The sequence below is a fragment of the Microcaecilia unicolor genome, chromosome 4, assembly GCF_901765095.1.
Source record: "Microcaecilia unicolor chromosome 4, aMicUni1.1, whole genome shotgun sequence".
Lineage (NCBI taxonomy): Eukaryota > Metazoa > Chordata > Amphibia > Gymnophiona > Siphonopidae > Microcaecilia > Microcaecilia unicolor.
In genome coordinates, this window is record NC_044034.1 from 122,330,619 (window position 1) to 122,358,452 (window position 27,834).

General features: G+C 42.2%; 1 protein-coding gene across 4 annotated transcripts in view; it reads right to left on the bottom strand.

Moving 5' to 3' along the window:
• The window catches only part of LMO7 (LIM domain 7), a 398,841-nt gene that overhangs the window by 211,821 nt on the left and 159,186 nt on the right, over positions 1–27,834 (bottom strand). For all 4 annotated transcript variants that reach the window (XM_030200597.1, XM_030200599.1, XM_030200598.1 and 1 more), the window contains exon 4: positions 2,749–2,855. In XM_030200597.1, coding sequence (XP_030056457.1) covers positions 2,749–2,855 — 107 coding nt within the window. The remainder of the gene's footprint in view (positions 1–2,748; positions 2,856–27,834) is intronic.

The window sequence follows — 27,834 nt, forward strand, 5'->3', positions numbered from 1 at the left end:
TACCAAAGGCCTAAAGAGAATTTGGGGGGAAAAAAACACTCAACATAGAAGCAAGTAGGCAAACGTTTTTCAGCATCATTCAAAGTGAAATATCTGAATGAGTAGGTTGGACTAGTACAAACTGAAACACATGGGAGAAAAGAACCCTAAAGATAGCAAGTTCCATATAAAAACCAAGGAAAGGCATAAATGGTTCACCTACATTTTCGTGCACATGTATGTATTTTAGAACGTATATGCACACCTGGCAACTCCACCCCTCTTTGGCCCATCAGACCTGAAAATACCTACGCTTGTTTCACCTAAAAGCAGTGATGTGTTTATTCAAGGTACACGTGTTGCGTACGAATCCCCTATAATACCAACACCCACCCCCCGCGCCTTAAAATCATCTCCCTCCAGTCTTTACCCAGGTAGCGGCAGAGGCACTCAAGCTGCCTCTGGCCTGCACTGGGACTGTGAACCATTTTGCCCCTTCTGATACTACATCCTGTTTTGTGAAGGGTGGGACAGTTCACAGAAAAAGCCCTGGTGCAAGCAGCCTATGAGTGCCACTGCCCAGGCGAAGACTGGAGCAGAACGAGATGATTTTAAGGTACGGGGGGGGGGAAGCACACCCCTTATTAAAAATTTCTGCCTATGCCACTGCCTAAAAGTATGCATTGTGAGCTGGCTGCACAATCTAATGCACATATACCCCCCCCCCCCCCCCCGGACAATTTTATAAGCACCTCTTTCTGCAAGTTTAATGCTGTTTTACCTGTAGAAAAGGTTTAATATTTACCCCCTAAAGGAGTAACAGTCATTAAGGAAAAGACTTGCTGCAGAAATTTTTTTAAACAGTTTAGCTGCAACATAGCAATTAACTAAGGGCCTGATTTCTAAGGCTTTACTCTCATTCAGTGAATGAGGAAAAAAAGGTTTACCAAAGCGTGCGAATGAAATGCTTACGTCACCTTACAAGCCATTAGAAAAAAAAAAAAAAAAAGATTATGTAGGAAAACATCTTTATACTATTGGTAAATACAATAATGATCCTAAATGACAACAAATAGATTTTTAAAAAGAAAAAAAAATACAGCAAGTAGAACTTCAGATGACTGTCATTGGAAAAGTCTCAAAATAAATGCTCACAAAAAGACATATATAAACATGTCACACACTGTAGACCTGCTATAATGCGGAGGTTGGGGGGTCTAAGATATTTGACTGCATTGTAAGTGAATCTGTGTTATGGTAGGTCTACAGTGTAATATATAATACACAGAGTCCAATTCTTGATCAAGTTACATAGTAACATAATAAATGACAGTAGATAAAGACCTGAATGGTTCATCCAGTCTGCCCAACAAGATGAACTCATTTTACATGGTATGTGATACTTTATATGTATACCCGAGTTTGATTTGTCCTTGCCATTCTCAGGGCACAAACCGTAGAAGTCTGCCCAGCACTGTTGTACTAAAATTTCTGAACTTAACGTCGAAGCCCCTTAAAATTTACACTCCAGCCCATCCATATCTATCCCTTCCTCTTGGAAACCCTGTGTGTTCATCCCATGTTTTCTTGGAGTCGGATGCAGTCCTTGTTTCCACCACGTCCACTGCAAGGCTGTTTCCTGCAACCACAACCCTTTTCAGTATTTGATTAGATTACTCCTGAATCTATACTTTTCACCTTCACCCTATGCCCTCATTCTAGAGCTTCCTTTCTCCTGTGCCTTTATGCAAAGTAAGTCTTGAAAATCTCTACCATATCTGTAAGTTATAAGCGATGTCATGTTCCATTGAGGAAATCTAGACTACCCCAACTTGACATTTCGTCCTTTAGATTGTAAGCTCCTTTGAGCAGGGACTGTCCTTTGTTTAAACTGTACAGCGCTGCGTAACCCTAGTAGCGCTATAGAAATGTTAAGTAGTAGTAGTACATTGCGTTTACAGTGTTATAACTCCTTGTGACTCTGGGCAAGTCACTTAAACCTCTGCTTGCCCCCGGTACAAAATAAGTAACTATATGTAATATGTAAACCACTTTGACTATAACCACAAAGGCAGTATATATCAAATCCCATCCCCTTTCACTTGTGACTGTGTGTGTACACACACACACACACACTCCCAAAGGAAGAGGAAAACAGCCCACTTACATAAATTGCTCTCTTTTTACACGTGGGTTAGTTTTGACTTTTAAAAGCCAGAGGCTGCTTCCAAATGGGATTACTTGCAAACGGAAGTCTCCTCGGAACCCTCTTTTCATAGAATAGACATGCTGGGGAAGTACCCACTAATTACTATAATGCTCCTTCAGCAATGACACAAATTCTGTATTACACCCTTGGGGTTATTTTATTTCTAGCTTCAAATAAAACTAAATTTTATTTCCTTCTGTATGTCACACTAACCACTTGTGTTTGACGTGCCCAGCAACTAACATTCTGATGCAAACTTTACTAGCCATCCAAAATCAACCATTACATTTTCCACAGCTCTGTGACAAAACACAACATTAATCCACAATTTGGAATGCATGACAAACATGCCATACTGCTGAATTTTAAAGAAAAGGGCAGAGACAACCTGTTGGTGCACTCCTCCCATGCTTTCCACTCTCCTCTGAACAAATAAAAGGTTTAAGTGATTTCTGTTTTCTAGTGACCAGGAATGCATTCTTTACACAGTGTCCAATTTCAAGCCACTGCCGAGTCTCACAGTAAGTATTTTTACTGTGCCTACACACTCAAACACTTACTTGACAGTAACTCGACTTGACAAATCCTGAAGGTCTCCGGGATGAAAAAGCTGAGCGTCCTTCAATCCAAGTTTTCCACAAGCTTTTAGAAAAACGTTTATATTATCCTGCAAAAAGAAGCAAAGAAGTGGTGCCTTGGTTAAGCTGTACTGATCGACGATGACTCAGTTATCGAGCTCCAAAGTTCAAACTTGAATGAAAGAAAAAAATGTTTTTTTTAATTAAAAAAAGTCAGCAATCATCCAGATGGAAGAGTAATATTTCAAAACCAGCTCATGCTCATATATGATCTGTCCCTAGCAGTTGAAAGATTACCTGGTCTAGGGCGAATGCCTAGCCAGTAGGCAGGAGTGTACACTTTTGATGTCAGCTCTGCAAATATCAACCTCCTCTTCCTGGCTTTAAAAGCAAACCTCACCTCTCCTGTCTTTAAAAATAACACCAGGCACTGACGTTGACCCACCCAGAAACTGTTGGCAGTGCAGGCTGGGGAGGAGGAGGAACATTTTGCTTCTATGATTACCAGCTATAGAGTGAATGTGGAATACGGCACCTGGAATCTGGGTTTGGTTGCTTAGCAGGGAAATGGAGTTTTTGATAATGCAGAATTCTAAGAATCCAGGCACTGCATATTAAAGTGTTGCACCTGACACAGACCTAGTGCTGTAATAATGTCAGGGCAAGAGAAGTCACCGCAGACACTAAGGCTATTGGTGACCCTTGCCTACACTTAGATAACAAGGCGAGTTTCAGGATTACATTTTTTTCCTGTGACTTAATGTGTCCTTGCAGACAAACCCTTACACATATTTTCCAAGTACTGAAGTGTTCTGCTGTGACCGACAGTGAGATGCCATCCTTCCAAAGCTATCTAGGTCTATTCACTGATGGGTCAACAGAAGGGAGTTTATAGCATGGACTCATTCATTCTGCTTCCTCTCCCCAGACCTGTACTGCTTCCTGTCCCCTCAGCTCCAGAAAGCCTAAGCAACAGTTCACCAAGAGGCTGTTTCACTATGCCACGTTAAAATATTTTAGCCCATGACTTTCTCGTACACTAAGCCCATTTCTAATTCAGCAGTTATTTTAGGCATTTTTCAATTTTTTTTTTCAGGTCATGCACTGCTGTTTCCATTAATACGCATGACCTGAAAAAAGATTAACATGGGAGCTCTTACCGCCTCCTATTTAGGGGCTCCTTTTACAAAGGCGCACTAGTGTTTTAGCACACGCTAAAAATAAAGTGTGAGCTAAATGGTAGAGATGCCTATATATTCCTATGGGCGTGTCTAGCATTTAGCAATACACTAATCATTAGCGCATACTAAAAACGATAGCGCGCCTTTGCAAAAGATCCCCTAGGAACGAAAACTGTGCTAACAGTAAGTGCGCACTAATATGAACCCGCTAGCTGGTTAACACTCCTATACCCATTCACTGCCCCCCTCCCCCGACACATCCTTGCAACAACAAAAATGTTTAAACAGCTGTGCGCACTGCGGACAGCATACTACTGCAAAACGATTTAATGCGCAAGCTTTTTCCATGCATTAAATGCACGTTAGCGCTTAACGCAGTTTAGTAAAACAGCCCCTTCAAGTGTTACTGGGGAATCTCTTATTTGTAAACAGAGGAAAGCATTCTTACATTTTGTTCTGGCTTCCTCAAATATTTGACAGTTCAAGGACAGGTTTCAGATCATGGTACATCCAGTGCAGCCATGCATCACGGTGGCTAGCTCAAAGAGCTTAACACAGCTACGTGAGCTCACAATTAGGACAGCACGCTGAAGTGGGGATGTTTGCCATATGAATTTGGTATAAAGCAGTTAACACCCATGATATCCTATAAATTAGATTTTATGTATTCATCGTAAACAGCTGGCAAACACTGGCCAGAATCCACAATTCCAGAAACTACACTCAGGCCAAATAATTTACTTTAGATGGATGTTCAACTGCAATTACTTTATCACTACCTTTCAATGTTCACATTAAGTATCTACTGCTAACAGCCTAATGCAGAACATATACGTGAAGTTATGTTGGGGAGGGGAAGAGGGGGATCTACATCAAGTATGGTCCTGGGCTTGTATTAATTATTTTTGGTAATGGTTTGGGGCTTTGGTGTTCGTTTTTAAAGAAAAACATGTTAAGAGTTTGCTCACAGGAAGCATCTGTTTTCTGCAAGTTAATGTGAAATATTTCTGAGGCTCACCATACAGAGACAGTCCATGAGAGCCTGTCATTAAGCTGCAACATGGCTTGGATGCACAGCTTTGAGACAGACATCACAAGTTTAAAACATCGGCAGAATTTAGGCGGCTTTCAGAGAGTAGAGTGGGGAGAAGGGACGGGAGACTTATTTTAAGGCTTCAAGGACTTTGAACAGTTACCACTGGAACCAAAAGTAATCCATCTGCCTGATCCTGCTAGTGCCACAATTGGATTTTAAACGGGTAACAATTTTTAAAAGGTACCTATCAAACTCCAAAGCCTGCTACAGCATACCACAAATGGATATCACAAGTTCACAACACAAACCTGAGTCAGTCATCTAAACTGGACTATCACCAATGTCAGTCGATTGAAAAGTTTGTGTTTTGGGCTTTTTTTGCCCAACATATTTCAAATTTGATAAAGCCACACATACTGCCATTCTCCCTATTCCAGTGCAATCATTTTTTGCATTTAATTTCTTATCTTCCAATTGTGCAATGACTGCAAACTATTTAAAGAACATGTACATGTGTCACACCCACACCCTCTGCATACTTTCATGCCACATCCCTCTTAGATCACTGCCACTCGGCCACCTCTTCTTCCTGCCTTTCCCTACCTCTCCCACTCACTCAGTGACGCCTTACAGAATAAACAGTCCACAGCCTCTCTCCTCCTTTCCAACCTTGGAACACACACATTTCTGCAACCCTTGCTTGCTCAGTGAATATCATGTGGGTTAATTCTATTAATTTTTATAGTCTGTAGGTGGGTCAGGCCTAAGACCAGAAGAACCTGGAAGCCAAAGGCACAATAATCCACTCACTCAGCAATCTCCTTTCATCCAATAAATCACTTAAGACCAGGTTTTCAAGTTCTTCTGATGCTGTTTAATTAAATTTGGATGATGAAGGCAAGTGAGACAATGCTTGAAGGCAACTATTGAAGGCAATCAATTTTCATCAGCATCCAATCATCAAGGGCTCATCCTACCTAAGCAGAACACTAAAAAACAGTTGGAACACAAAAGCAAGTCTTCCTTTTGGATTTTGGGCTGGTTTAGCTATCCGTTCCACAATGCATGGTAAACAAGGTATGAGCACAGTAAAGTCCAGCTGCTGGACTGCGTTTGTTGCATCCCTAAATACGTTTATTTATTTATTTGGATTTTGCTCACACCTTTTTCAGTAGTAGCTCCCAAGAAATGGATCCTCAGGAGCTTAGCCGAGATTGGATAACAGAGCCGGTAGTGGGAGGCGGGGCTGGTGGTTGGGAGGCGGGGATAGTGCTGGGCAGACTTGTACGGTCTGTGCCCTGAAAAAGACAGGTACAAATCAAGGTAAGGTATACACAAAAAAGTGGCACATTTCTTGGGCAGACTGGATGGACCGTGCAGGTCTTTTTCTGCTGTCATCTACTATGTTACTATGTACAATGGATATTTCTCTGCCCCAGGAGGGCTCACAAGCTAAGTTTGTACCTGAGGCAATGGAGGGTTAAGTGCCTTGCCCAAGATCACAAGGAGAAGCAGCGGTATTTGAACCGGCCACCTCTGAATTGCAAGACTGGTGCTCTAACCACTAGGCCACTCCTCCACTCTGTTAAGCGAGATCAACATGGTGCATTCTGCCTCAGCTACTGAAGTCATGTCTCTCATGTTGGGGACCCAACTCCAATGCATCCCACAGAGGTGATGGCTATTTTGGCATTGTTTTGATAGGAAATATAACTGGATGCTAAAAGTATTTCCCCATTTGTTAGAACGAGAGACCTTCTAAAGTCCCTGACCCTGGTGTACTGTGAAGAATGTGATATAATACAGAATGGGCCTGCAGACACCATTGGGCAGCAGGGCCATAGAGAGCTCAGTACATGCACAGAGGGCAACCACACAGGGTGCAAGGGAAGCAGGGTCACCAAACTTGCACCCTGTCCATTGCCTTCTCCCTCTTGGCTGTGATGCAGTGGGTGGGGTGGGAGCACTAAGGGATGTGTCGCAAAGATATGCCAAGTCTCACTCTTTAGAAGTATGTCACATTTGAGGGTGCTCTTTCTCTCACTGAGCCCTTCCACTTGGAGTCTCTGTGCTAGTGCACAGATCCTGATCAATGCTTTCATGAGCGGTAAGCCTCAGAGAAGAAAAACCAAGTGGTCTATTCAGTAGAAATATATGCATACCTTCTTGCAAATTTTTGCTTCCCCTGCTCCACCCCCTTATCCCTCTACCTGCCAGTAGAGAGTGATGCGAAACTTATGTCCAAACTGTTGGCCACTGAGCAGAGTGTAATTTTCAGCCCTGAGAACTTGCCCAGGTAACAATTCCTTTTAAAACTGTATCATTGCCTTCATTCTATTTCTGTTCAGGAGCACAGAGGAAAGTAAATACTTTATGCTGGTTTTTTTTTCCTTCATTTACAAAACCATAGGATACTTATTTTTCTAGATCTATAGTCCAAACCAACTGTCAGGCTAAAGAATTTTCCAATTTCATTCTTTGAGATGGCCTACCCTTGACATCTGAATAGGTGTATCCTCCTGAAATTTAGAGAGAACTATAAGACCCTGTATCTATGGAATTAAGAAAAGGCTGGAGAGAACACCTGTGCCCCTCCCTACCCCAGGACTAAGGGTGCTCAACAACATCCTGAAGGGCTCAGGAGGCTGCAAAGAGCTGCCTCCGACAGCCCTCTAAGCTGGACAGGTGATGGGGACTTTCTACTAGGCTGGCTAGGCCTAATCCAAGGGAAGAGGAGTGTGGAAGAGGTTGACAGAACCCCAGAGAGGATTTTGAGTAAGATGTCTCGTGGGAGAGTGTTGAAGCAACAGACTGTAATAGAGGAGAGGCCTAATGGTTACTCAGCGGACAGAGAACCTGGGGAACTGGGTTCAATCCCTATTGTGGTTCCTTTTGAACCCAAGAAGTCACTTGACCATCCATTGCACCAGGTACAGAAATGTACATTGTGAGTCCACTGGGGACAAAAGTATCCAGCCTGGGACCTTGATGAAAGAAATGCTGAGAGGAAGGGGGAGACCAAAAAAGACCACAGAAGAAAGTTGCAAAAAAAAAAAAAAAAGCCTGTTTATGACTCAGGAGCTTCAGATAAGGAACATTTGAGATTTTTTTAATCTTTGCTGTTACCCTCTATGTACTTTATAGAATCACCAAATGTGTTTTTACTTAAGGATACTTCTTTAGTGCAACTTGCATAACTTGAAGTATTCTGGAGTTTAGGGCGTTATTCCAGAGTAGGCCTCTCCAAGCCACCAAAACCCTTCAGTTCTATTTCTGTGGGTTTGCCCACATTTTTTAATAACCCTGTGGGACTCCCTCTTGATATGAGGGCTGAGGAATTTTGCAGTCTTATTGGATTTGTAAAGAGGTCCATTAACACAGGCACTGAAAGTACTTTGGATAATTTTTAGGACTTACATCTTGTAGTAATGTCTTGAAGAGGAGGAAAACTGATGAATGTTGTACCCAGCACAGTACCCATTGCAGAAGGAAGGAGTATCTGCCCAAGGACCTCAGTAAACAGCTGACAAGGAGATTTATCAATATTGTGTAGTACAGAGTGCAGCGGCTTATTGGGATGAAAAATCAGTTAAGCACAGTACTACTGCTTGAGGTGTGAATAACTTAAGGTAGCTATGGTACCCTGCTCCTAACCTGCTTTTTGGGAACTTGATAGTAGGCACTAGATTTTTTTTTGCCTGATGTACACTAAGCATTTCAGTACAGGAAGGCATAAATCTGGAATGATTCTGGGACTGTGTTCTGTGAAAGACAGAAGATATTCAAAATGTTGTTTTCTGCAAGTTGATTGGCCATATGTTTCCACAGGTGATCTGACAAGTTCACAACATATCTCAAGAAAACAGACTCCGTGTATATATTCAATAAAATGACAAAAAACATTTGTGAAAAAAGGTGCTCAGTCAATCCATCCTCCCCACTACGGGGAAGTAGAAACCACCATCACTGCACCAGAATCTGGCAGAGATATTCAAAAGCACTCAGTCATTACAACAAATTTTGTGTACCAAATTCAGCCTTACGTTAGGGACTCTACTCACCTGATTCAATTCCTTCTAACAATGGATGTGTCTGCTCAAGAACCTGTAATACTGGTGACCTTAGACATGAATTCACTATATACAAACAGTTGACAGGGATTGATTCATCAATATTTGCTGCAGGCTCCACTATCTGAAGCTCAAGTCCATTTTATGAATAATTTGGCTGAATTTGTGGTGAAAAACAATTTTCAATTTCAGGACCAATATTATTTACAAATCAAAGGGGTGGCTGGGGGGGGGGGCACAGTAGCCCCCACAATAGACTGCCTTTATATGGCACAGTTTGAAAGAGCATTTGTATACAGTTCTTGTTTTTAATGGTTAAATTTTAGCCTGGTTCACTGATATATTTTTAATTTGATCAGGAGATTCAATAATGTTTAACCAATTTTTGATCACCTGAATCAGTATGATCCTAACATCTCGTTTTCCACTCATGTTAGTGGCAATTGGATACATTTTCTGGATATTTCTATTCAGCATGTAGATAGCCAGTTTTAAACTTCTGTGTTCAGATAAAGTATCAATAGCAACAGTATGGTAGTTGCCATCCAAACAGCCTACAGGATAGTATCCCAGTAGGATGATTTTTTACAAATAAAGAGATTGTGTTCATCTCAACATTATAAACAGCAAGCTCAACAAATGGCAAAGGTTTAAACAACATCAATATCCAGCTAAAGCGATCCGGAAGGCTTGAAGGAGAGCAAAATATGCCCACAGGGAGTAGTTATTACAGACTGCTACTAAACAACGTGACAGCAATAGTATTGTATGTGTCTTACCATGTTCCTCCCAAGCAATGAATCTTTGGTGGACAATATTTAAATACTCCATTAGCATCCCAAATTTGCTTTCATGACAAGCAGGAACCTAGCGGAAATTTTATCGAAGCATACTCCCAAGATTACTACCAATACTGTGAATTTTCAGAAAATTAATGTTTTATTTTGAAAACCACTACAGATTATAATAAAACAGGAGTGCTTTATGCTATAACCTACTCCTGCAGGTTATGGAATAGTGGTCAAACAATTAGAAACATGAAACTGCAGATCGCAGAGCATCTGAGTAACATTTGAGCACAAAGAAGAAATGCACCTTTAGTTGACCACTGGATTTCAGAACATCACAAGATCGAAGACCGAGGTTTTTCCTAGAGGTGGGAATGTTTCCAAGAGTTGCTTTGAAACAGAGGTTAATTTTTCCGTATAACACAGTTTACCCCAATGGCCTTAATAGAGAAATAGACTGGTCGGGAACTTGGTAGGCGGTGGTGCATCTTTAAGGAACTTGAGATGAAACGTTTTGCACATTGGGTGGAGCTAGTACGAATGCATCGGCGTCCTTTTTAAGTTTGGAGCTCATAGTACTGCAGTAGGTTTGACCTGTTTGTCCCTCTACCCTGCTGCAAATGGATTTGTAGTAAAATAGTAAGTAAAAGAAATATGACCATGTGTAGACATTTTCTATCTTGGTCATTAATTGATTCTACATTTGATGAAATAATGAATAAGGATGATATTCTGTCAACCATGAGCTAAGGAAATTCAGAGTGAACAGTTTTTGAGTGATTCAATTTGCAAACTTGATTTTGGATAATTGGACATTTGATTTCAAATAATGGAGAGTTATTGCACAGTTTTGCACAAATTTTGTACTTTTTAACCCCCCTCACTTCCACACACACAGACAATGGAATTAAAACTTCACCTGAGAAAGCATTTATTGAGATCGTAGGCCATTTACAACAGTGATAAATCTACATGAGTCCTTAAGCTCAGCTGGTGTGAGAAGATTTTTATAACAAATAAGTACATTACAATATTAATGAACTTTGTTGTAATAAGTGAGTGCTTTTGGACATCTCTGCCAGATTCTGGTGCAATGATGGTGGCTTCTACTTCTCCTTAGTGGGGCGAGTGGATTGACTCAGCACCTTTTTCATAACATTTTTTGGATTATCATTTTATTGAATATATACATGAAGTGTTGCCATCCTGGTATTTTGTAATAATACATATAGGGGACTATTTTTTTTTTCCCAAAAATAGTTATACAAGCAGCAGACTTACACTGGTGCTTACATTTTTATTTCCAAGTTTTAATTTAGAATTTTCTACCACACCCTATGGTAGAATTCAGGGCGGTTTACAATCTAATACATAGAAAGAGTAAAATAAAGTAGACATAAGACTAAGAGTTGAAGGAGGGGGTAGAACTACAATAATGATAGAAAGATCACAGCTACGAAAGGAAGGGGAGGCTCTGTAAGATCAGCGAGTATCCTGGATGCAACAAATGTCATAAGAAAGCATCATCAGAAAGATAAGATCTACCTTAAACTTTGCTAGGGATGGCTGCAGTTTTAGGGAGCCTGGAAGAGCATTCCAGAGTTGTGTTACTTGGACAGCAAAGAGAGAGTCCACTCTAAAAATCGATAAATTGGGATTATGAGCTGGTTTAGTTGAGCAGACCAAATAGTAATAAGTACATAAGTACATAAGTAATGCCATACTGGGAAAAGACCAAGGGTCCATCGAGCCCAGCATCCTGTCCACGACAGCGGCCAATCCAGGCCAAGGGCACCTGGCAAGCTTCCCAAACGTACAAACATTCTATACATGTTATTCCTGGAATTTTGGAGTTTTCCAAGTCCATTTAGTAGCGGTTTATGGACTTGTCCTTTAGGAAACCGTCCAACCCCTTTTTAAACTCTGCTAAGCTAACCGCCTTCACCACTTTCTCCGGCAACGAATTCCAGAGTTTAATTACACGTTGGGTGAAGAAACATTTTCTCCGATTTGTTTTAAATTTACTACACTGTAGTTTCATCGCATGCCCCCTAGTCCTAGTATTTTTGGAAAGCGTGAACAGACACTTCACATCCACCTGTTCCACTCCACTCATTATTTTATATACCTCTATCATGTCTCCCCTCAGCCGTCTCTAGGTATAGCCCTAGCCTCCTTAGTCTTTCTTCATAGGGAAGTCGTCCCATCCCCGCTATCATTTTAGTCGCCCTTCGCTGCACCTTTTCCAATTCTACTATATCTTTCTTGAAATGCGGCGACCAGAATTGAACACAATACTCAAGGTGCGGTCGCACCATGGAGCGATACAACGGCATTATAACATCCTCACACCTGTTTTCCATACCTTTCCTGATAATACCCAACATTCTATTCGCTTTCTTAGCCGCAGCAGCACACTGAGCAGAAGGTTTCAGTGTGTTATCGACGACGACACCCAGATCCCTTTCTTGGTCCGTAACTCCTAACGTGGAACCTTGCATGACGTAGCTATAATTCGGGTTCTTTTTTCCCACATGCATCACCTTGCACTTGCTCACATTAACATCATCTGCCATTTAGCCGCCCAGTCTCCCAGTCTCGTAAGGTCCTCTTGTAATTTTTCAGAATCCTGTCACGATTTAACGACTTTGAATAACTTTGTGTCATCAGCAAATTTAATTACCTCGCTAGTTACTCCCATCTCTAAATCATTTATAAATATATTAAAAAGCAGCGGTCCTAGCATGGACCCCTGAGGAACCCCACTAACTACCCTTCTCCATTGTGAATACTGCCCATTTAACCCCACTCTCTGTTTCCTATCCTTCAACCAGTTTTTAATCCACAATAGGACATTTCCTCCTATCCCATGACCCTCCAATTTCCTCTGTAGCCTTTCATGAGGTACCTTGTCAAACGCCTTTTGAAAATCCAGATACACAATATCAACCGACTCCCCTTTGTCCACATGTTTGTTCACTCCTTCAAAGAATTGAAGTAAATTGGTCAGGCAAGATTTCCCCACACAAAAGCCATGCTGACTTGGTCTCAGTAATCCATGTCCTCGGATGTGCTCTGTAATTTTGTTTTTGATAATAGCCTCTACCATTTTCCCCGGCACCGACGTCAGACTCACCGGTCTATAATTTCCCGGATCTCCCCTGGAGCCTTTTTTAAAAATGGGCGTTACATTGGCCACCCTCCAATCTTCCGGTACCACGCTCGATTTTAAGGATAAGTTGCATATCACTAGCAGTAGCTCCGCAAGCTCGTTTTTCAGTTCTATCAGTACTCTAGGATGAATACCATCCGGTCCAGGAGATTTGCTACTCTTCAGTTTGCCGAACTGCCCCATTACGTCCTCCAGGTTTACCGTGAAGTCAGTAAGTTTCTCCGACTCGTCCGCTTGAAATACCATTTCCGACACCGGTATCCCACCCAAATCTTCCTCGTTGAAGACCGTTGCAAAGAATTCATTCAGTCTCTCCGCTACGTCTTTGTCTTCCTTGATCGCCCCTTTTACCCCTCGGTCATCCAGAACTATATAAACTATATGAAATTAAATTGCTTGAAAGGTACAATGGTTCTCCCAAGGCAAATATTTTATTAGTTAGAAGTCAAATTTTGCATGTAATACGGTGATTAACCGGTAGCCAGTGAGCATTTTTAAGGTGTGACGTGAAATGATCATACTTTCATATGTTAGTAATCAGATGAATTGTGGTATTTTGAATAATTTGGAAACGTCTTAAGCTCTTTGACCCGAAGTCCACGGTATAAGTTACAATAATCAAGTTTTATGATCACTAGTGAACGGACTAAAATATTAAGTGCTGAAGGAAGGATCAGAAAGTGGATTTCCAAAAGCCTGTGCACGCATCAAATGCCACTTGCTGCGCCAAAATTGAAATTACGCCAAGAACCACGCGGTAACTGGGCGGTAACTCCAATTTGGCACATATTGGCACCTACGTGGCTTAGTAAAACGGCCCCAAATTTATATAATTCTGACTGTAAGCTCACCTCACCTAGGCAATGGTTTGGCAATTGTTGCGCAGCCGTTTCTTCATCTACAGCAGGAGCGTAGCTACGGGTGGGCCTGGATGGGCACAGGTCCACACAGTTTTGCATCAGGCCCACCCAGAAGCAGAGTCCCAATACCTTCCAATCTTCACCCTCTCCCAACCCGCACCGCAGCGCTTGCATTTAATGCTATCAGTACTGATCCTGCACCTCACAGCCTCCCACCCCCACGGCAGCACTTGCACTTTGCTATCGGTGCTTCCCGACAGCAACTCGCAGATGCCAAAGTCCTGCTCTGTCGCGCTGATGCAACTTCCTGTTTATGCAGGGCGGGATGTGGCAGAGTGAAAGCCCCAGAGCAGGAAGTCGGCACAGCATCTGTGAGTTGCTGCCAGGCAGCGCCGATAGCAAAGTGCAAGTGCTGCCGCGGGGGTGGGAGACTGAGGTGCAGGATCAGCACCGATAGCATTAAATGCAAGCACAGCGGCAGGGGTGGGAGACTGAGGTGCAGGATCAGCACCGATAGCATTAAATGCAAGCACAGCGGCAGGGGTGGGAGAGGGTGAGGACGACAGTGGGGTGCTGGCCCTGCAAGGGGAGTGGACTGAAGGGAAGGGAGAGGTGCTGGACTTGTTGGCGGGGAGTAAAGAAGATGCAGAGGTGCTTGCCCTGGGAGGGAAGGAGCCTGAAGGGAAGAAAAAGGTACTGGACTTGCAAGGGGGCAGGGGGTTGGAGGAAAGGCAGAGAGCTACTGGACTTGCAGGAGGGAGGTTGGAGGGAAGGGGAGAGAAGCTGAATGTGTAGGGGGGCTGGAGGGAAAGGGGGAGAGAAGCTGAACATGTGGGGGGTACTGGAGGAGTGGTGCTGGATATGCAGGGGATGTCTGAAGGGAAAGCAGAGAGAGATGTGGAACTGCAAGGAGGGCTGGAGCAAAGGGAGAAAGGTGCTAGACCTATGGAAGGGGTTAGAGGGAAGGGAGAGAGATGCTGGATAAGGGGATAAAGGAAGAGGGGGTCAAATGCTGATCCCACAGTGGGAGAAAGAGCCAGATGCATAAGGGGAAGGAAAGAAAGAGGAAGAGAAGCTGGTTGAGGTGGGATCAGAGAGAAGGACACATTGCAGGAGGGAGAAAGGGGACATAGGAAGGTGTACAGATACAGAAGGGAGATGATGGGCATTAGGTGGGAGCATGGGGACAGGCACACAAATGTAAGATGCTGTATGGGGATGATATATGGGCACAGAGGGGCAATGCCTGACAAAGGGGGGGGGGGAAGGAGGATATGTTTGTACAGCGCTGCGTATGCCTTGTAGCGCTATAGAAATGCTAAATAGTAGTAAATAGTAGTAGTAGTAGGATATGGAATAGAGATACAATGCTGGACACTGGATATGGGGGTAAATGGACACAGTGGGGGGGGGGGAGATACCAGACAAGGGGGAGAATAAGAATACAGAAGGGATATGCTAGGCATGGGGTGCATAGGTGTACAGAGGAATGATGATGGATGAGGGGTTATGAACACAGGGGAGATATTGGACAAGGAAATATAGGGAAATAGAGATGGGAGATGGATGATGGACATGGAGAAAGAAGAAATGTCAAATAGTCAGGAGACACTGGCAAGTGAGTTAAGAGAAGACAGAGGGAAGCAGAAACCAGAGACTGGGACCAATATGATTTGAAAAACAAAATGACCAAACAAAAAGGTACAAAAAATTATTTTATTTTCAATGTTGTGAATATAATATGTTGGATTTGGAATGTACATCTTGCCAGAGTTGATGTTAAATGTGACTGGGGTCCAGGAGAGAAATCTAGGGAAAGACCCCAAAGTCCATTACCAGGCTGCGCCTTCAACTTCCAGCAGGCATGCTTTCTCTGGCCAGGGAACCAAGCACAATTGCCCTAGTTGCAACCCCTAACACCATCCCTGGCATGATCTTTATATTTTGCACAGGAGGAAATGCCTTCTTTCTTGTTTCTCTGGTGTTGTACTACATGCAAGGTCTGGTTTCTTGGGGTTTATGTTTAATTTATATTTCTAGAGTTTGTGATCACTTATTCTGTATTTGGCCTTTGTGTTCTCTATGTGTCACCGAGGTATTCTGTTAGCACGACGTTTTTGTTAGCACAATTGCTATGTAGCATTCTGTAGTAATTTGGCTTGTTCAGCTTTCCTGATAAATGTATTTGTACTTTAGGGCCACACTATAATATTTAAGGCATTTCCTTTTCATAAGTAGGATCCTTGTTTTTGGAAGTTAGTGTTGGCATGGTAGATTTGCTCTAGGTTCCGAGTGACTTTTGTTTTATAGATTTTTTTAATTGATTTATAATATGTCTGTTATTGAGATTACACTAGAAAACAACATTTCTTTGTATGATGGGTTTTATGGGGAAATGTCCTTGCTGTGCTCTGTATCCATTGTTGGTAGAGGGCCAGGAGGTTCTCTGGATGCAGAATGTGTTTGGCTTCAATACCATATATGTGTTGGAGGACCATGGCTCAGTGGGGTTGAATAGTGCAGTCTATTGTACTTCCCTTAGCTCTCAATTGGCCTGCAGCCACTGAAGCCTGCACTGCAACCCTCATTGAAGTTATGGGGAGTGAGGTAGAGGTCGAGCATGGAGTGGGGTAGGGACAGAGCATGGGTGCGTCAGGTTGCTGTTTTTTCTCTTTCAAAAAAGTTGGCAATTCTAGTGCTCACCCATCCAACTTGTTGGCCCACCCAAAAATTGCCTTCTGGCTACACCACTGATCATCTATAGTATGTAGAAGATGCCTGGAATGTGGATTGAGGGGATGTAAAACAAGAAGCAGCTGCTGTTGATAGAGACACAGAGAAGTACAGAGTTGATCAGCACTCAACATGGAACTTGCAAGATGTGAAAAAAGGTGCTTTTCAGAAACAAAAGCACTTTGTGCTTCTTTGGAGACCAAGCTTGCACATATGTAAAGGTGTGATTTACTAGTGAAGATTGCAAGCCAGGGTGTTCAGACATTTGCTGATGATCATGGCTTGGGATTGCATGACAGCAAATGGTATAGGGACATGTACAAATTGTCAGTGTAATGGTAATGGCCAAGGAATACATAATGATACTGCAAAAGTGCATGATTCTATCAGAGAAACTTTTCAGGTGCCTCTAGGACCAGGTTAAGGAACCACTGGTGTAGACTAAGTCCTAGAGCAAATCTGAGTAGGAACAGATTGGAGCTGCCAGAATTCTCTTGGGATAATGGGCATTTTAAAAGCAGAGGGTACAGAACCTCGCTGTAGGAGAAAGGAGATATGCAGAAAAGCAGAAGTGACAGCATGCCAAAGTAGGATCTAGGGACAATAACGCTGTGAGCAAGGTTGAAACTGTTTGTCATCACCACACTTTACTTTTATGGACTATATGCCTTATTGTTTTCATCAACACCACATTGTATTCATCATCGAACAGGACATCATGCAATCTTCATCCATTCCGACCCTCCACTTATACCTCATACGATCACTATACAACTTTGTATTTGTTATCCACTGACTGGGCAAACGCCTTTGACGGTACTATGTAAGCCACATTGAGCCTGCAAAGAGGTGGGAAAATGTGGGGTACAAATGAAACAAATAAATCATTCTACTTTTGAATATTTTTGTGCACCTGGAGAAGGCCCAATACAGTGTTTCCCCAATCCTGTCCTGGAGAAACCCTCATCAGGTTTTCAGTATATCCACAATTAATATTCATCAGAGAATAGCATGCAATATTCTCTCATGAATATTCCCTGTGGATTTCCTGAAAGCCTGACTGGCTGAGGGTTCCGCCAAGGCAGGTTTGGCAACCACCGGCCCAATAAATGGATATTTTTATATAAATTCTTAGCAGTTTCTAGTGTAGCTGCTTGGGGCTACCCAGAGACTATGCTGAGAATACACAGCCATTCTACTGGACTCTCTGCACACATAAGGATTGACTGATGGAGGACACAGATTACAGACACAAACATGTATACCCACCCAGGAGTAACTCTCAGGTCTTAACATAGGGTTACCAAATTTGCCCTAAGGAAAAAGAGGACACATGTCCCACCCCTTGTCACACCCCACCCCATCACTCTGCCCCCCCCAAAGAAAGCCAGATTCCCTCTCCCTATGTATATCCCACTGCCCCTCCCCAATTTTCCAGCCTCACTCCACCACCTCTCCCCTCCTGTACCTTATTGTAGTGCCCTAGTGGCCTCTTTGGAGCAGGAAAAAGCCCCCTCTTTCCTGCCCGGCGTGGCTTTAGACCTCTCTTGCTCCCAGCACAGATTCAAAATGGCTGTCGGGAGTTCAAGCACACACACACACTACATACAGGAAGTTGCAACAGTTTAATTGAGACATTATCAATCAGATAAGAATTTTTAGGGCCCTGTTTACAAAGGCGCACACTAACCATGTAGATGGCCATAATATTCCTATGGGTGTCTACATGGTTAGCGCATGCTAAAAACACTTGTGCACTTTGTAAACATGGCCCTTAGATTGCAATTGCCAGATACTGACTCAGTATCTCTCAGCAATTGCCAGATACTCCCCAGTATCTCTCCACACTCTCCCCAGTATCTCTCCACACTCGTCCATCCCTACACCCCTTCCCGTGCACTCCGCTCCATGGATAAATCCTTCTTATCTGTTCCCTTCTCCACTACTGCCAACTCCAGACTTTACGCCTTCTGTCTCGCTGCACCCTACGCCTGGAATAAACTTCCTGAGCCCCTACGTCTTGCCCCATCCTTGGCCACCTTTAAATCTAGACTGAAAGCCCACCTCTTTAACATTGCTTTTGACTCGCCTCCACCTACCCTCCTCTCTTCCTTCCCATTCACATTAATTGATTTGATTTGCTTACTTTATTTATTTTTTGTCTATTAGATTGTAAGCTCTTTGAGCAGGGACTGTCTTTCTTCTATGTTTGTGCAGCGCTGCGTATGCCTTGTAGCACTATAGAAATGCTAAATAGTAGTAGTAGTAGTAGTAGTAACTAACAAAGCAAAGGCATCAAATGTTTTTCAAGTAACCAAGGAAATCAAATCATTACCTGCACAATACCATACAGACAAAATCGTGGGCATGAAAATCACAACTGGAAATAAGCTGGCTTAGCTTCAGTAGTTATCTGCATTGTGATGACTACACTGCACAGCTACTTTATTAACTGACCTATAACGAAAGGTCAGCAAGATAAGAACCTCTCCATTTCATCAAACTGGTTGTGTCTCATATTATGTTTGGAATGTTTGTGCTGTTTCTTTGAAACTTGTACATCATAAATGTCACAACCTTTTGCATGTACTCAAGGGTAAACATTTTCTTTACCCTGTTTTTGCTCAGTTTTCCTTAGAAATTAAAAACAGGTTAATGCACAATAGTATATTTGTGGCTATGCAATTTGTCCTTTACGCCAGTAGAGGCTGTGTAGAGAGACTATAGAGAATTAATCAGCTTGAGCAGGAGACCAACTGAATCCTGGTCTCTTCGTTAAAAGGAGTAAAGGGATTCCACCCAATCGCAATAAGAAAAGAGCATTGTAGTCCTGCATCAGCATACAACTGAGTATTTTAGATGTGGCCATGTGTATCTTTAGACCAGTGCTTTTCCTTTTAGGTAAAAAAAGAAAAAAAAAAGTGCCAGAATGTGTAACTACGGCAACATGCCTACAGGAGTCATTTTATCCCCCCCCCCCCCCCCCCACCTCACTCCCACACACATTACATAGCTTTGTAAATATACTAGAGGCTAGCACACCAGCACACTGCTGATTGGTATATATGCTTTCCCAGACTTCAAATCTTTATACTGAAACAAACCAGTTATCAACCAAATGGACCAGAGAGACTAAGGGACCACAAATAGAAACAATTCAGACCAAACCTGAACTGTCAGCAGTAAACACCAGAGAAATACTTTTTCCTGTACTGTGTAAAATAGCGAAGTTGCTCACCTGTTGCAGGTGTCCTCCAAGTACAGCAAGCCATGTACGCTCACATCTGGTGACATCTGATGGAGCCCAGTGCGGGTGCTAATGAGATAAATGTAGAAATTTCTAACGGCGTCGCACTGTGCATGCGCTGGTGCCTTCCTTCCTGACATGTGAACGCAGGTCCCTCAGTTATGTAAAACAGCTAAAGAATACAATGATAAGAGGAGGTGGGAGGATATGTAAAGAATACTTGGCCTGGAGTCCACAGAGAGTTATCTACTACAAGTGAGTAACTTCACTTTCTCGGAGGACAAGCAGGCCAGTAGTATTCTCACATCAGGGAATCTCTAGCTAACAGGCTCACTGAAAACAATGCTAGGACAATAGAGGCTTGAAACACCGAGGCTTTGAAGTCAATCAACCATAAACTACATACAGTCTAGTTTTGAAGGAGCAGTCTGGAACAGAATACTGGGCCTAGGGGAGTAGAATTGGGATTGTAGATACCAAACAAGTTCTGCAGGACTGTCTGACCAAAACTGGCTGTCATATTGGGTATCCTGCTCAAGGCAGTAATAAGATGTGAATGTGTGGACAGACCTTGTCGCAGTTTTGCAAATCTCCTCTATGGAGGCTGACTTCAAGTGGGCTACCAAAGTAGCCCGGGCTCTGACATTATGAACCTTGACATTACCTTCAAGAGTCAGCCCAGCCTAGGCATAAGTGAAGGAGATGCAATCTGCTAGCCAGTTAGAAATTATGCATTTGCCAATGGCTAGACCCGTCAAAAACAAAAAGCTGGGTGGACAGTCTATGGGCTTTAGTATGCTCCATATAGACAGCTAAGCCTTGCTTACAATCTAAGATATGCAGTATACTTTCACCAGAATGGGCATGTGGTTTTGGGAAAAATGTTGGCAGAACGATTGGCTGATTAAGATGGAACTCAGGCACTACCTTAAGAAGGAACTTAGGGTGCATGAGGAGAAATACTCTATTGTTTTAAAACCTAGTGTAAGGTGGATCAGCTACTAGGGCCTGAAACTCACTGACTGCCACCAAAAACACAACTTCCCGGGTCAAATACTTCAGATGATAGGAATCAAGTTGCTCAAAAGGAGCTTTCATCAGCTGGATTAAGATGCTGATATCCCATGACACAGCTGGAAGTCTGTCGAGGGCTTTGTCAACAAACCTCTCATGTAGGAAAGAACTAGAGGCTGTATAAGTAGTAGTAGTAGTACAGAGCTGAGCTTAACTCCTACATGTTGATAAACTCTAATTGCACAGAGATGAACCCTTACAGAGTTGGTTTTCAAACCAGACTCGGAGGAGTAGGAGATATTCAAGCAGTTTTTGTGTAGGACAAATGGTGGGATCTAAGGTCTTACCCTCACACCAGATGGTAAACCTCCTCAAATTAAATGAGGAACACCTCTTAGTGGAATCTTTCCTGGAAGTCAGCAAGATGCAAGAAGTATTCTGGCAAATCTAAGGATTTGAATTCTATGCTCTCAACATCCAAGCAATGAGGGCCAAAGATTGGAGTTTGGGATGTAGAAGGCACCCTCGTTCTGTGTGATGAGGATTAGAAAACATTCCCATTTCCACAGATCTTTGGAGGATAACTCCAGAAGAGGAAACCAGATCTGCCACAGCCAATAAGGGGCAATCAGGATCATAGTTGCCTGGTCTTGCTTGAGTTTCAGCAAAGTCTTCTCTATGAGAGGTATTGTAAGAGAAAGGCATCCAACATTAGTCGGCCGTGTGATCTGAGCCTGAACAGAACCAGGGGATCTGAGTGGCAAAAAGATACACCAAGGGGGTGCCCCACTCTTGGAAGACCTTGCAGATATGCCCATGTTGAGTTACCACGCATTCAGTTGCTCAGTTTTTCTGCAAAGTACATGATTCAGAGAACCATTCCATGAAGAATGGCCCACTACCACATCCCCTCTGCCTCCTAACACAAGGGGTAGGATTGCACACCCCCTGCTTGTTCACATAGAACAGTGCAACCTGGTTGTCTGTTTGAACAAGAATAATTTGGTTCTGTAGCCCATCTCTGAAAGCCTTTAGAGTGTTCCAAATGGCCCTGAGCTCAAGGAAGTTGATATGGCAAGTCATTTCCTGAGCAGACCAAGTACCCTGGGTGTGAAGCTCATCAACATGAGCTCCTCATCCCAAGCTGGATGAATCCATTGTTAACACCTTCTGAGGCAGTGGAATTTAGAATCGTAGTCCCACAGTCAAATTCATTCAAACTTTCCACTAGAGAAGGACATGGAGTCAACTCTGGAGGAATCTGTATTACATTAACTAGATTCCAAGTGCCTGAGGCCACTGGGAAGCTAGGGTCCACTGGGCCTCTCTCAAATTGAAACGTGCCACAGGAGTAACATGCACTGTTGAACCCATATGGCCCATTAATCTCAATATTTGCCGAGCTGTGATCTGCGAGGTGAATGTGGTCAGGTCTCTGCCCTCGTTTATGGAAGAAAAGCCTGAGCCTGCAATGTATCAAGCAGAGCTATGTACTCCAATCGCTGAACCATGAGAACCTGGGACTTGGGGTAGTTTGACACGATCCCTTGTAGCTCCAATACCTAGTTAGGTGCATTGTCAGTCCCTCCTGCAATGTGCTCTTGACCACACAGCCAAATCACAGCCAAATTAAACTCAATTGTGAACCATTTAAAAAAGGGGGGGGCAGCATTCAAATTGTGATTGGTGCTCTGGCCTAAGTGGGCCTAGCAATTCATGAAAAAGGAAACTAAAGAGCCAAAAAAAAAAAAAAGGAACAGAATAAAATAAAGAGGAAGGATAAAATAAATGCAAAAAGGGACAATACCTGCATTGAAAGGCACTGCTAAAGTAGAGAAAAATGCACTGAGAGGAAAACACAATGATGCATCTTCCCTGCTCCACAGAAAAAAGAAGACCGAGGCTCACATCAGACAGAAAGTACAGTGCATGTGTGGTGGGACACCGCTAGAAATTTCTACATTCATCTCGTTAGTCAGCGTCCATACCAGGCTTCATTGGATGATGTCAATAGATGTGAGACTACTACTGGCCTGCTTGTCCTTGGAGAAACAAAGATGCTGCATATTCACATTCCCAAACCTTCAAACTGTCTGGAATTTTGGGGTCTTAACAATAATGGGGGCTCAGCAACCAAGACACACCCTCTCCCTGCCACCCCTTTGTCTTTTTAGTACACACTCGACAAGTACCTTCACACAAATATATTCACAAGACTTTTCTGTTAGCCTTTAGAGAGATTAGGTTATGAACTCTAACCTCTAAAATAAAGAAAAAATCAGTATGTGCCATTTTTGTAGGCTATGTTACCCTTTATAAAGGTCCATAAAAATCAAGTTCTTTAAGACCAATAGTTACCCGAGTTGTATAGCACTGATCTGAAGAAGAAATCAGTTTACCACAAGTGTATATAGTATTAACATAAAAAAAAGAAAACCTAGATTAAAATGTTAAAAACACAAGCTAAGAGTCAGGAGCTAAACCAAACGTTTTATTCAGTGCTAGCTAATCTCAGTGGCTTTCAGAGAGCACAAACCAGGTCAGGGGCCTCAAACTTTAAGGGGCCCTAAGTTTTCAACTGGGTTAAGTTGTAGAAAATGACTATTTGCATTTAGCTAAATCTCTCCAACTATTAAAAAGATCCACACTATAAAACTTTGCTTGTGGTCTACTGGATATGGCACAGCAGACCAAAAAAAAAATAATAAATTGTGCATGTAATAAGCCACTTAAGTCTTATCACAAATAGTCTTAACATGGCAAGACAACTTGTAACAGCAAACAGAAGCAGAGGTGGTCAAGAGAAGGAGAACAGCTAGAGTAGTCACAGTTGTTTGTTCTACGTTACTGCGGAGGGTATACTCATTTTCTTCCTTTCACAAGACAAATAAGGTATGAAAACTAGGCCTGTAAGTAACACAAGGACTCGAGCCCAGGGCCTGAATAACCCTAAAACCGAATCTACAATGCCATCTTAACACTTTTTCATTAAACTATATAAAGATGGCTACAGTTCAGCTTCTGCAACAATAATTCTGACTGTTTAGTAACTCACTAACCCCTGACTGATGGAAGGAAAAACAGGGCTAGTATAAATGTCCAGCTAAGGTGGAGGGTCAGTCTTTGGTTCATCTCCCTGATCAGAAAGTGCTTTTGTTTCTGAAAAGCACCTTTCTCCATATCTTGCAAGTTCATGTTGAGTGCTGATCAACTCTGTACTTCTCGGTGCCTCTATCAACAGCAGCTGCTTCTTGTTTTACATCCCATCAATCCACATTCCAGGCATTTACACCTGTAAATGAAGAAACAGCCGCTTGACAATTGCAAGGGGAATGGCCAAGGACTTTACCAAACATCAATTCAAGGAGAATGAGGTATATTTTAACCTCCAAGGTACAGTAGCATCTGATCTACTATAGAGAAGTCTTTGGCCAACAGTCACTGACCCTAAGAAACCAAGAGTGGGAACCAGCCTCAGAGCCTATATTTATGTGTATTAAAAACTTGGCATACCGCTTTTCAAAAATAACATCAAAGTGGTTTACAATTTCTAAAAACAAGAGCAAGAAAGGAACTACAAATGTAATAAATGTAATACCCACACAAGCCCGCTCAAGTCAGTTCACTGGCTCCCTGTCCGCTTCCGCATTCAGTTTAAACTTCTCGTACTGACCTTTAAATGCATCCACTCTGCAGCCCCCCATTACCTCTCCGCTCTCATCTCTCCCTACATTCCTCCCCATGAACTCCGCTCACTGGACAAGTCTCTCTTGTCGTCCTCCTTCTCCTCCACTGCTAACTCCAGGCTTTGCTCCTTTTCTCTTGCGGCACCTTATGCCTGGAATAGATTTCCTGCACCTATACGTCTAGCTCCATCTCTACGTGTTTTCAAAGCTATGCTGAAAACCCACCTTTTCACTGCTGCTTTTAGCTCCTAGCCACAATTGCCCTCCCCTTGTCCCTTCCTCCCTTCTCACCCATTACTTCCCTCACCCGTAACTGTTATCTGTCTGTGTTATTTAGATTGTAAGCTCTTTTGAGCAGGGACTGTCTCTTTGTATCAGGTGTTCAGCGCTGCGTGCATCTGGTAGCGCTACACAAATGATAATAATAATAATAAAGCAAAAAAACAAAACATACACTTACACACAAAGTAGCTTACCAGTCCCCTCACAGAAAGCCTCAGTGAACAGATAAGCTTTCACTGGTGCCCAAAATTTGGTACAGGATTGTTCTGAACTAATTTCTGGGGGCAAGGAATTCCAAAGTATTGGGGCAATAGAAAAAAAAAAAAGGCAGTGTGACAAGTTGATTCCAACCTTGCACACTGGACAGCTGGAGTAGACAAGCGATGAGTGACTAATGACCGTAATGTTTGTGCAGGAATATAAGGGATAATAAAAGCAAGATATGAAGTAATGCTTGTGTGCAGGAACTTATGAGCTAGTATCAAGATCTTATATTAAATACAATAAGCAATTGGTAACCAATAATGTTTGAAAAGAGGTGTAATGTAATCATTTACGAGCATGAGCAAAGAGCTGTATTGCTGTATTTTGAACTATCTGAAGCCTTTTCAAGAAAGCAATGGGAGACCCGCATAGACCACATTGCAGCAGTCCAATTTAGCAGCTACTAATATAATAAAGTAGCACAGGATTTATCGTCCAAATATGGATGCAATGAATGAATCAATCGAAGGGACCTGAAACATGATCTAGTGACCCTACTGATGTGAGGCTCAAATTGTTATTGAGTGTCAAGGATTACTCTGATATTTAAAGGAATTTACCAGTGTCATAGGAGAACCCAAGACAGTAAGAGACACAGCAGGTGAATATAAGTGGCCTGTAATCCAGATTGCTATAGTTTTCTCCACATTTACAATGAGATGATTGCTAGACATCCAGGTGGCTACTGAATCTAACCACAGCTGAAGATTATGCAAATCAAGATTAACATATTGTTCCAAAGTTGGAAGAATATTTGCATAAAATGTATGCCCTAATATTAAAGTTCTGAATAACAGTAACTAATGGACTAAAACGATTGAATAATAGAAGCGACAGAACAGAACCCTGTGGAACACCAAGAAGTATCCAGGAAAACTGACGGGTGACCTGACAGAAAGGAGGAAAAACATTTAAGAACCAAACCAAAAATTCTGTGAGAAGCAAGCCTTGAGATAAGAAAGTGACTTACCAAGTCAAAGGTAATGGTCAAATCCAAAGAAACAAGAACTATATTACCCTTTTCAAAAGCTGTGTGGATGTCATTAAGAAGTGAAAATAGAATAGGGGTCACTACTGAGACTAAGTCCAGATTTAAATAGGTGAAGTGAGAAGACTCAGCATGTTGTGTCAATTGAGTAAATATGACTTGTTCTATAACTTTTGCCAACAAAAGTAAGTTGGAAATAGGTCTATAATTTGCAGGTAAAGAAGGGTCAGTTTGATAGTAGTACACTTCCAGAGAGAGGGAACTTCCCCAGTATTAAGATTAAAATATTCGAGATCAACAGAAAACCTAGTTCATCGCCAATGATGTATCACATGACGTAGCAGCCTTTTAAGTACCTGGAGATCACAATACCATGGCTTCCTAACAGAACGGGGTGCCCTGCAACAGAAAGGCATAAATTCTTCCACAATGGAATTAAGAACAGAACGCCAGATGTCTATAAAGCTGCTAGACTTTCACTGGAAATACCGGAATGGGGAACCTGTTTTCCACCACCACCTGAAAAAAGTAGAGGCAAGGAAAGTAGTAAGTGCCATATAACCCAGCTGGAGCAACAATTCAGCCAAGGTAAAGCCCTATACACCAGATATTCCTCTGGGTAATAACAGCTCTACACTAGGTACTGCAATTAAGGAGAATTAGGAAGAATATTGAAGAGTAATTATAATTATCTGTTTGCCTTGCTTATATTTACTAGCATATATAACTTAAATAGTTGAGAAGCATTTTCCCAGTTATTTGACCGAGTTAAAGTAGACTGTTCACGTTTTGGAATATCCGACTGTGTGGACTACTTTGTCAGAAGCGGGAGGAATGACTGAATTCTGTGCCAGCTGGCCGCCTAGCTCTGCCTTCCATACAAATAAAAACATTTGTATAGCCCATCTTTTGCTCACAACCAACCCAGGGTTACAAATATTTTCAAACCTATTTATTGCTCTTTTCATTCTTATCTTCATCCTTGTTTAACCTAGTAACAGATGGCAGATAAAGAGCAACACGACCCATCTGGTTTGTTTCTTTCATGTAGTTTCTTTCCATTTTAGATTTAGTTATTCTATAATTTTCCATTTTCCTACATCTCATTTCCCCTCTTTTCTTACCCTTTAACTTTCTCACATTAACTTTGTATGCTATATTTATCATAACAGGCATGTTAGCCTGTATGCTACAATGTTAGCTGTAACAAAACTCAATGACACTATTGTTCTCAAAACATTTGCAATAGAATTCTTATGTACATTAAAGGCCTAATATTAAAAAAGAAAAAAAAAAGCTGAGCGCCTACATTTATGTTCCCAAGTTAGCCTCCTAAATCTGTGCCCTATTTTCAGCCATACTTAAGGAGCATAACTTTTCAGCTGAAAATGCATCTTAATTTACAAGCTTAAAAGTTATCTTCATAAATTTCAGTCTGCCATTCGTTTGCCTAGATTGGTGAGCCTAGTGCTAAGCTTTTCCCCACCCTAAATCTGCCCTGTTTTTTATGCTCTAAATAAGGACCCTGTTTACTAAGATGTGCTAGGGTTTTTAACACATGCTAGTGATAGAGACACCCATAGGAATATATGGGTGTCTCTAGTGTTAGTGCATGCTAAAAATGCTAGTGTACCTACAGCACGGCTTAGTAAACAGAGCCCTAAGAACTTAGTGAAATTGAGTAAAAAAAAAATGTATGTACTCGGCCTTAGTAAATTTTCAAAGAGGCCAATGTACGTACTCGGCC